At 43.7% G+C, this 11,494-nt stretch overlaps 1 protein-coding gene across 1 annotated transcript; it reads left to right on the top strand.

Annotated features, from left to right (window-relative positions):
- The first annotated feature begins 7,291 nt into the window (after positions 1-7,291).
- On the top strand, positions 7,292-9,685 carry LOC124048105 (histone H3.3A). The gene is made up of 4 exons (XM_046368540.1): positions 7,292-7,432; positions 8,380-8,513; positions 8,641-8,794; positions 8,911-9,685. The coding sequence occupies exons 2-4, from the start codon at positions 8,386-8,388 to the stop codon at positions 9,037-9,039; spliced, it is 411 nt and encodes a 136-aa protein (XP_046224496.1). The 5' UTR covers positions 7,292-7,432; positions 8,380-8,385; the 3' UTR covers positions 9,040-9,685.
- The last annotated feature ends 1,809 nt before the right edge of the window (positions 9,686-11,494 follow it).

The following is an 11,494-nucleotide window of genomic DNA, read 5'->3' as shown; positions in this document are numbered from 1 at the left end:
AGGAGGAGGAAGGTCCGCCGGTGATCGTAATCACCGACGAGGACGGAGGCTGTGTATGTGTTTTCGACATCATTTTCCTCTTTCTAGCCTTCCTACCCACGTCCTGTATCCAGTGTGCGACGAAGTCCGCATTCTTTACTGTTGTACGCTTGCGCCTGGTACCAGGACGTGTAAGCAAAGATACAGTACCACAGATTGAACCAGATATTTCACAGTGTGAAAAAATGTGGAGCGTTCGGGTGGCGTTTCCACTCACTACCAAATCTCTGACGAGAGGAAGCCCAGTGGCTTCTTCTATGATATACTGGCGGTCCGCAAACAAACGTTTAAAGTGTATGCCGCTACCTACTGTGCTGGAGTGTGTGGTTAATCATGATTTACAACATTTCTAAAAACCTCTTACCTAGCTCAGTACTTCTGAGAAAATAAAAAAGAGCCCTACTAACATCTAATAGACCCTCCCCCATTCCAAAAATCGCTTCCAAACCTCTCCAACCCTGTTCTACCTCAATGACCCTACACTTCAATCTTTCCCTCTCTTCAACATACTTACAACAATATAACAACACATGCTCCACCATTTCATTGACCATACACTCCATACACCAACCATTCACATGCTTGCCAACCAGATGTAATGATGAGTTCAATGTACAATGTCCTAAGCGCAATTGAGCAAACACGACCTCTTCCTTCCCAATCTGACCTTTGAATCTTGGTCCACCGACCTTTGTTCGAAGGGCATGTAAATGCCGGCTCTTGGGCTCAGAGTCCCATCTCTTCTCCCGCACATCTATCAAAAATGTCTGTAATCTTGGCCTCACCTCTAGCCAGTGGAAGATTAATCTAAATTGTATATTGTTTCAAAGCTCTTTTGGCTAACTGGTCTATAATATAATTCTCTTCAACACGTGAATGTGCTGGAACACAGCAGAATCTCACTACGACACCCAGTCTCTCAATTCTCCATAATAACATGAATACCTCCAATAGTAGGTGACTCCTATTAGATGTACCAGATGATAAACTATTCAATACAAACTGAGAATCTGAGCACACTATAATTCTAACAGGTTGTATGTCCTCCACCCACTGGAGGGCAATTATTATCGCCAGCAATTCAACTGAGTACACTGACAATAACTCTGTTAGTCTTCTACATATCTGCACATCACATCCAGGAAGGTAAACGCCTGCTCCTGTGCTCCACTATCTGGGTCCTACATATCTGCACATCACATACAGGAAGGTAAAGGCTCCTGTGCTCCACTATCTGGGTCCTACATATCTGCACATCACATCCAGGAAGGTAAAGGCTCCTGTGCTCCACTATCTGGGTCCTACATATCTGCACATCACATCCAGGAAGGTAAAGGCTCCTGAGCTCCACTCTCTGGGTCCTACATATCTGCACATCACATCCAGGAAGGTAAAGGCTCCTGAGCTCCACTATCCGGGTCCTACATATCTGCACATCAAATCCAGGAAGGTAAAGGCTCCTGGGCTCCACTATCTGGGTCCTACATATCTACACATCACATCCAGGAAGGTAAAGGCTCCTGAGCTCCACTATCTGGGTTCTACATATCTGCACATCACATCCAGGAAGGTAAAGGCTCCTGAGCTCCACTATCTGGGTTCTACATATCTGCACATCAAATCCAGGAAGGTAAAGGCTCCTGAGCTCCACTATCTGGGTTCTACATATCTGCACATCAAATCCAGGAAGGTAAAGGCTCTTGAGCTCCACTATCTGGGTTCTACATATCTGCACATCAAATCCAGGAAGGTAAAGGCTCCTGAGCTCCACTATCTGGGTCCTACATATCTGCACATCACATCCAGGAAGGTAAAGGCTCCTGAGCTCCACTATCTGGGTCCTACATATCTGCACATCAAATCCAGGAAGGTAAAGGCTCCTGAGCTCCACTATCTGGGTCCTACATATCTGCACATCAAATCCGGGAAGGTAAAGGCTCCTGAGCCCCACTATCTGGGTCCTACATATCTGCACATCAAATCCAGGAAGGTAAAGGCTCCTGTGCTCCACTATCTGGGTCCTACATATCTGCACATCACATCCAGGAAGGTAAAGGCTCCTGAGCTCCACTATCTGGGTTCTACATATCTGCACATCACATCCAGGAAGGTAAAGGCTCCTGAGCTCCACTATCTGGGTTCTACATATCTGCACATCACATCCAGGAAGGTAAAGGCTCCTGAGCTCCACTATCTGGGTTCTACATATCTGCACATCACATCCAGGAAGGTAAAGGCTCCTGAGCTCCACTATCTGGGTCCTACATATCTGCACATCACATCCAGGAAGGTAAAGGCTCCTGAGCTCCACTATCTGGGTTCTACATATCTGCACATCACATCCAGGAAGGTAAAGGCTCCTGAGCTCCACTATCTGGGTTCTACATATCTGCACATCACATCCAGGAAGGTAAAGGCTCCTGAGCTCCACTATCTGGGTCCTACATATCTACACATCACATCCAGGAAGGTAAAGGCTCCTGAGCTCCACTATCTGGGTTCTACATATCTGCACATCACATCCAGGAAGGTAAAGGCTCCTGAGCTCCACTATCTGGGTCCTACATATCTGCACATCACATCCAGGAAGGTAAAGGCTCCTGAGCTCCACTATCTGGGTTCTACATATCTGCACATCACATCCAGGAAGGTAAAGGCTCCTGAGCTCCACTATCTGGGTCCTACATATCTGCACATCACATCCAGGAAGGTAAAGGCTCCTGAGCTCCACTATCTGGGTCCTACATATCTGCACATCACATCCAGGAAGGTAAAGGCTCCTGAGCTCCACTATCTGGGTTCTACATATCTGCACATCACATCCAGGAAGGTAAAGGCTCCTGAGCTCCACTATCTGGGTTCTACATATCTGCACATCACATCCAGGAAGGTAAAGGCTCCTGAGCTCCACTATCTGGGTCCTACATATCTACACATCACATCCAGGAAGGTAAAGGCTCCTGAGCTCCACTATCCTTGGATCCATCTGTGAAAAGTGGTAAAAAAAAGCATAACAACTTCTACCAATGTAATTGTCAACCAGTTTCCCTTTATCACTGACTTCTGACCAATCTTTTCTTTTTCTCTACCAAGGTGAGATCAACAACAGGATCTGGGAGAAACCACGGAGGAACATCCCCTATCACCACAGAATGGCCAACCTCCAACTCCCTAAAACCACTCTCATCAGCAAGCTTTCCAACTGTCCAACCAAAACCACTGCCTTGTCTACTAGTATATTCCCAACAGTCATCTAGAACAGTAGCAGTGGGAGGCTCAACCTCACAGACTTTCAACTCAATAAGCTAATGACCATTTTTTTTTACGCCATATATCCAAGGGCATCTCACCTGCCTCCACTAGTAAGGCACATACAGATGTTGTTTTGAATGCACCAATGCATATTCTTATAGCGCTACACTGGATTCTGTCCAGCCTGTGAAGCCTACACGTTGCCGCTGTTCCCTAATAAAGACAGTAGTCATTACTTCTTTCATGACCAGAGTTTCTTCAACTTCATTGCTCACCGTTTCTAATACATCCAAAGTAGCTCTACCTTTACGGAATCCACTTTGACATTGACCCAATAAACCTCTATGTTCCAGGAAATCATGACATTCTACTTATTGTCATATTTTCCATCAGTTTACACAAGTTAAAGGTCAGTGCTATTGGTCTATATCTATCAGCATCATGAAGGGTCCTTTACCAGGCTTAACATAAGGTCATATTACTGCACGTTACCAACCAGAAGGTATAACCCCCTCACTCCAAATCTTATTAAATAATCTCAGGAGAACATGCATGACCTCATAATAATAATAATAATAATAATATATGCCATTTAGCAGACGCTTTTATCCAAAGCGACTTACAGTCATGTGTGCATACATTCTACGTATGGGTGGTCCCGGGAATAGAACCCACTTCATCATGTTGATGCTTAAACATTCCATAGCACAAGTGACCATGACCTGGGGCTGTATATCCACACCCTATTAAGGCTAAACGCATCTCATGTATGGTAAAAAACAGCATCCAAAGAAGAGTCAACAGTATCCCTTTCTTATACACACTAACATGAGTATTTCAAATCTTCACACCTGCGTTGCTTGTGTACTTCATCCAAAGCTACCATGTAACCTAGCAAATGTCTTCCCCAACAAGTCAGCTTTTTCTTCATCAGTTACAGACATTTTTTGACCCACAAACAAATCTTGAATTCGAGAGGACCTGCTTCTTCCAGTCATATTTTTCAACATAGACAATACACCCCCCCCCCCCCCAGCTCAGTAGCCCTGCCTATTGTAGAGCAGAACTGTCTCCATGAATTTCTCGGGACAGACTTAATGACCCTATGGACAAGTTGAAAATCAACTAGATTCTCATGAGTCATATTCCTACACTCTGTTAGCCCTATTTCTTTCCCGAATAGCCGCAGGTGCACTCTTCAGTCTACCAAGGACTTACTTCACTCACTGGTACATATAAATTCATATAAATTCCCACCACTCAAAACTCAGAGAGGTCACAGAGGCAGCACATACTGTACATCAACCCGGCCTCGCTAGAAGACAACTCTCCAACAGAGTTTAAGCAATGATAACCAAACTTCTCCCAGTTTGCTTAATGAAATCACCATCTTCAGAATGTCTGGAATAGAAACATCAGAGTTCGCAGTACACCAAATCAGGAAATGATCGCTTCCAACAGTAGAATCATTCCATTCCATTCACCTATAGATGCAATAGGATGCAATCCCTCGAACAACATCACCTCTTGTACCACATCCATCGTGAAGACATACGAATGCTCTTGTTTTCATCATATCTTCAACAATAGAACCATTAGCTTCCCCATAAACTATTACGTGTATTAAAGTCACCACACCATATCGCTCTAGAGCCCATTTCTCCTGATATTTCATCAAACATCGCTACGGATAGTTGACACGGGTTGGAAAAATGTTGTACCTTAATATTACTACCTGCACTGTAGACTTCCACCATCACACGTTCATATTCAGATGGGACAGGTATATTACGATATACAAGACCTTCCCTTAGGAACGTAGCACAGCCACCACCCTGTCCAGTTGATCTATCAGATCTGGTAACCAGGAATAATACAATCAAGATATGTGTATAAGCCACGTTTATGTATAAGCCACGTTTCTTGAACACATATCTCATCAGGTTTGATCTCTAAATCAATGACATATTTCTTCACCTCCTGACTGTTAGCAATAAGGCTTCTGGCATTCCTCTGAAGGATAACAAAAAACCTTAACTCTAATTATCATCATATTGAGACATTCCATCATTAGTATTATTTGGAGTCAACATTTCAACAGTCTTGGCAACAGTAAAAGTCCATCAAAACTCTGTTGTTGCTTCCACAATGACCTTCAACTTGGCTGTTCTTCTATCCACAAATGATTACAGGTTGATAACCTTTCCAATGAAGACTATAAAATAAATTGGATGAACTATTAAGGTGTCCCTTTGACACGACACGATTTCTGAACAGGTCTGGAATCCGTGTCTGGACCAACATAAACAGCCTTTCCTACAGTAGGTCCCCTTATTCCAGGAGTAACCCTGTGACCCATCATTCTGCCTAATAGTTACACCAATCTGCCTTGCAGCCTCTGCATAAGAGACATTTTATACCGTTGGGCCTCTCTAGCCTCTTTTATGTACCTGGCATCCACCAAATGCTGCTCTGTGTTCCCCCCACAATTACAACAATTAACCTTGACATTGTTCCCACATTCACCGTAATCATGTGCCCCTCCACACTTGGCACATCATTTCTTTCCTTCGCACAGAGCCGCTACATGTTCCATTCTTTGGCATTTAAAATACTTTCATTGGGGCTGGGACTTACACTCAAACAGTGAAACGTAGGAAGCTGTACTCTCTCTGTACTTTCTTCAGTAAAATCTTCTCTTAATAGTACTGACAGGCTTTCACTCGTCTGCCCCTCATTCTTAGTGAACAGTCGTTTGGCTTCAACCACTATGCCCCAATCTACATTTTATTTTATGTCATCTATGGACAAAGATAATAGAACCCTAGAAATGTTCACCCGAAGCTCAAGGGACACGACTATGGAGTGAGTTTGATTTTGGCCGACATTATTCCAATTTTCTAATTGATAAAACATTTTGATGTCAATTCAGTTTTAGGTTCCCAAAACTAGAATCTAGACCCTTTGCCAAAGTTTTTTTTTATTTTTTAAGAATTGTTGTTTAGGAGTGCAAGGGCGAATTGAGTTACTGCCCTAATTTGTTCCCATTGGAAACGAAAGGCTGTGATCTATCTTGGGTTAGTTATACAGATCTTTGACAGTCAAATGATGGGGTTTGCTAAGAGCTATGGAATATGTAGTTCAATAATGTCTTGTCCCCTTTGCTTTGAAGCTGCAGTGTGTGGAGTAGTCAGAAATATTATTTTAATATGAAACCAGTGTCTTTATTCCATGGAGAATACATAACATTGTACTTCTGATCCAAACATACGAAATGTGTGCTGCTCTGTGCAAACAAAAATAACAACATTACAGGCTTTTCCCGTGTGTGGTCATCAACTGTTACAAAACATCCCTAAAATAACATTTCTAAACAGAGAATTTGAGAACAGAAAACCACAATGTTGTGAACAACATACAGACATCCAAGTGAAAATTATATTAGGGAGAAATAACTGTACAAATGTCGTTCGGAGGTCGAGGGGGAAAAAAAACATATTTTATTGCAGTCATGTCTTCTCGGGCAGACAGCATTCACGATCTACTCAGACAGCCATGACCATATCGACACTCACTGTCTGATACTCTGTATTCCAATTGAATTGCGCGTTTAGTCTTATAAACTAATTGATAATACAAAGTAATCTAATTGATACAACAACAATCCTGGTCATTCACGAGCAATATGATCATGATACCATGGAAAAACAATCATTGCACTCTAACTAGCATGTTCTTCAAGTCACAGAATTGTTAAAACATGCTGAGAACATGTTTCAGAAGAGTATTTTGTTGAAACAACAATGTTAATATATTTTCTGCAATATTTTCAACCCAAGTATTTCGCGATAATATTTCGGTCGCTCTGATTGGATACAGAGGACAGAAAATAACCAATGGGATGATTGATTTTGTTAACCAATGTGTGAGCCAGTTTGATGGTCTTTTTAACCAATGGTCTTACGAGTTTCTCCTTCTCAACCAACCGGTTTTAGAAATCGGTTAGTTGACGTCATGAGAGAGTATAAAAATGGATTCATCGCCGTTTACCATTAATCGCGTTGTGTGTCTCAAAGAAGAGGACTTAGGGTCTGCTGGTCTACCTGTTAAAGTTGTGGAATAATCCAACAGTTACCATACGGTGAGCAACTTTTTGCTATTTTTGTCTTATTTGATAGCGTTTTTTTCCCGTTCACAAAGAGTTGAAATAGTAATCGGTTGACCTCCCAAATGATTTGTCTGTACCGGTTAAATATATCTAGAACAATAGCAATCCCAACCGTGATATGGCTGCCTGCTAACGGTAGCTAACTAAATACCTCTATGTGTAGCCTAGTTTTATTTTATTTTTTTAAGCACATTTTTTTTCCGCCGTGTTTTAACTAGCATCTTTCACCCTACCTTGACTTTCCGGCTTGGACTCAAACAGCGTGGGGTTTCGATGTCTGTTTCTCGTTAACGTTAGCCGTAGTGCTAACGCTAGGTCAGTCGTCGGTCAGAAGTTGTAGCTAATTATCAGTTCTCCTTTTCTCGCATTTTAAAACGTTTTTTTGTTTTTTATTTCCTTCTGATTTGGGCTTTCCTCCTCCTCGGTGTTTTTTTAAGTACAAGTGGACAAACGGTCGTTAGCACAACATTCACGCGAAGTTTTTATCCTTTCGATGTATGCTGTTTTTTCCGTGCCCCGCTCAAACGAACAAAGACTGCAGTAATAATGTCTGTTGTGTTGGCAACCGGGCGGCAGGCGGCAAGGCGGCAGGCGGCGCGACTGGAACCGACCAAACGCGCCTCCCAGCGGTGCCTTTACGTTCGCGGTGGGGGGAGGGGGAATATTGAAACCTGAACGATTGTTATATAAAGGACGCTGAATTTCAGTTATTGCAATTTGTCTTATCAAAATATATGTGGGGTTAAACAGTTGGCTGCAATGTTTTTTTTAAGCGTTTCTGTTTGTTTTGTAGAAAACAATTTTTGCCTTTTTTTTTTAAGCCGCCTTTTCCCATCGACAGCGATCGACAATTTAATGTCTCACTTTGAAGGCATTTCAAGTCATTTTCCGACTGATTTGTATATATATTTTTCCCCTAGTGAGAAATGGCTCGTACCAAGCAGACCGCCCGTAAATCCACCGGAGGAAAGGCGCCAAGGAAGCAGCTCGCCACAAAGGCGGCCAGGAAAAGTGCGCCATCCACCGGAGGAGTGAAGAAGCCCCATCGTTACAGGTACTTAGAGCAGTTCAACCTATTTTCCCAGCATGTTTGTTTACATAGATGTAACCAGAAGGAAGTGTGTCACTAACAGGTCTAGTTATAGAATGATTACTTAACGTTTTACTGTTTTGTTTCCCAGGCCAGGAACAGTGGCTCTGAGGGAGATCCGTCGTTATCAGAAGTCTACTGAGCTGCTGATCCGCAAGCTGCCTTTCCAGCGTCTGGTGAGAGAAATCGCGCAGGACTTCAAGACGGACCTGCGTTTCCAGAGTGCTGCCATTGGTGCCCTTCAGGTAAAATCCCCAGACTGCTGGTACCACACTAGTCTGAAGGCTAATGGATGGAGTGAACAGGAACTCTTTATTTGATTAATCCCTTGACTTGTCCCCACTCCTCTTCTCTCCACCAGGAGGCCAGCGAAGCGTACCTGGTGGGTCTGTTTGAGGATACCAACCTGTGTGCCATCCATGCCAAGCGTGTCACCATTATGCCCAAAGACATCCAGCTGGCCCGCAGGATAAGGGGAGAGAGGGCCTAAATGGTACCTCCTGCTCTAGACACACAATTGTATTTATCTCACTTAACCATTTTGTGAATTTTAAAAACATTTATTTCTTTTTTTCTTTTTGTAATGTATTTTAGAATGAGGTAACGATCAGATATGGTTAGTGTGCAGATAGGACGATTGGCTTGCCTTCAATTGCAAATGAGGCTTGTTTTTATCTTGGAGGATAAAGATTTTACATGACTCACCCTGTTGACTTCAGTCAGGTGGCTTCACATGTTAACTGGCTCAATTAGGGTGACAGTAATACATATTCTAGATGACAGAGCCTTTGTGGTTGGGGGGGGGGGTATGAGGTGAAAGAATGACTCAGCTCTTTACGTCAGCTTCCGGGGTGGTGTGTCAGGGTCTCATCTATTTCCACCCTTTGTCTCAGCAGTCTGCCAGCATGTCTTGCACAACAGTTCACTCCTAGTACTCCATAATGGTGTCAGGAGGATTGTCTATGCAGTTACTCCTCCTGACACTGTCAGGGATGGCCAGGAGGATGACCAAGACTCTGTATATTCTGGACTGTTTTTTACAATGTTATTTTTCCAACATGCAACAAACCTTGGCAGCTACATTTAATATTTATGAGTGTCACATTGTCTTTCTATTAAATGTGTTTACAAGTAAATGCTTGTTTGGTGGTTTTAATTATCTACTAGGTGCTTTTTAAGGTACCACATATATTAGCTATACTTGGAAGACAAATTGCTGTTCTGTGGAATAACTTCCTCTAATGTGAAGTTCTCAACATTTTAAAGTTCATGTATCCAGTTTGTCATATGCACCACTGAGCTTAAAAAGGAGAAGGGAAAAACAGGGATTAAGTGTGCTTAAAATTGAAAGCCCTTCCCATTCTAAAATTACATTTTCTTGGCCTCGCTGCACTAGGAACTAAAAATACCAGAGCTATTAAATGGTCCTTGTGTACAATGCAGTTTGACTCCATGCTAGCTCTGAGAACTGCATGGAAGGAGCCTGTCATGTTTCTGTGGTGTCTCAAAACAGCCACTCTGCACTCAAACTGCTCTCCACCAATGGGAATAGATTTGTGCCGGCTCAGTATCAGTCATTGCAGCCCAAGATCACGATGGTAACTTGCCGCAACTACAGCGCGAGCACTATCTTTGAAAGGCTGGGAGTGGCTCACAGCCCAGAAACACTAGACTCATTCAAATTCACATACTGCCTGACCAGATCCAAGGATCACGCAATCTGAATCGCGCTACACTGCCCTTTCCCACCTGGCTGAAAGAACCCTAATGAGAATGCTGTTAAGAGACTACAGCTCAGTGTTCACCATTGTGCACACAAAGCTCATCGTCCTCCTCCCAGAGTGCTAAGAACCTTGGTGTGATCCTGGACAACACCCTGTCGTTCTCAACCAACATCAAGGCGGTGGCCCGTTCCTGTAGGTTCATGCTCTACAACATCCGCAGAGTACGACCCTGCCTCACACAGGAAGCGGTGCAGGTCCTAATCCAGGCACTTGTCATCTCCTGTCTGGATTACTGCAACTCGCTGTTGGCTGGGCTCCCTGCCTGTGCCATTAAACCCCTTCAACTCATCCAGAACGCCGCAGCCCGTCTGGTGTTCAACCTTCCCAAGTTCTCTCACGTCACCCCGCTCCTCCGTTCTCTCCACTGGCTTCCAGTTGAAGCTTGCATCCGCTACAAGACCATGGTGCTTGCCTACGGAGCTGTGAGGGGAACGGCACCTCAGTACCTCCAGGCTCTGATCAGGCCCTACACCCAAACAAGGGCACTGCGTTCATCCACCTCTGGCCTGCTCGCCTCCCTACCACTGAGGAAGTACAGCTCCCGCTCAGCCCAGTCAAAGCTGTTCGCTGCTCTGCCCCCAATGGTGGAACAAATTCCCTCACGACGCCGGGACAGCGGAGTCAATCACCACCTTCCGGAGACACCTGAAACCCCACCTCTTTAAGGAATACCTAGGATAGAATAAGTATTCCCTCTCCCCCCCCTTAATATTTAGATGCACTATTGTAAAGTGACTGTTCCACTGGATGTCATAAGGTGAATGCACCAATTTGTAAGTCGCTCTGGATAAGAGCGTCTGCTAAATGACTTAAATGTAAATGCTAAGGACACTGGGCCCAAACACCTCCCTTTGCAACTGGACTTCCTAATGGGAGGCCCCCAGGTAACGGCAGGCAACAATCTGTCACCTAATCTTCAACACGGGACTCCTTAAAATATGTTTACTATGTTACGTCTACCACTGAGTCCAGGTTGGATACAAACGCTACCACTGACCTGAGCACCATCCCTAGCTAACAGGGTATAGCATCAAACACAACCAATACACCTGGAAGATGGACTAATAATGAGGAAGGGAAGTCATACAGTTCTGAGATTGGACTCATTTAAATGTTACTGGGAGAAGCCAGAACTGAAGTGAAAAGGCAAACATTTTTTAA

This window comes from Oncorhynchus gorbuscha, linkage group LG11 (assembly GCF_021184085.1).
Source record: "Oncorhynchus gorbuscha isolate QuinsamMale2020 ecotype Even-year linkage group LG11, OgorEven_v1.0, whole genome shotgun sequence".
In the NCBI taxonomy this organism is placed as follows: Eukaryota; Metazoa; Chordata; class Actinopteri; order Salmoniformes; family Salmonidae; genus Oncorhynchus; species Oncorhynchus gorbuscha.
This window is presented reverse-complemented; position numbering and strand designations above follow the sequence as displayed.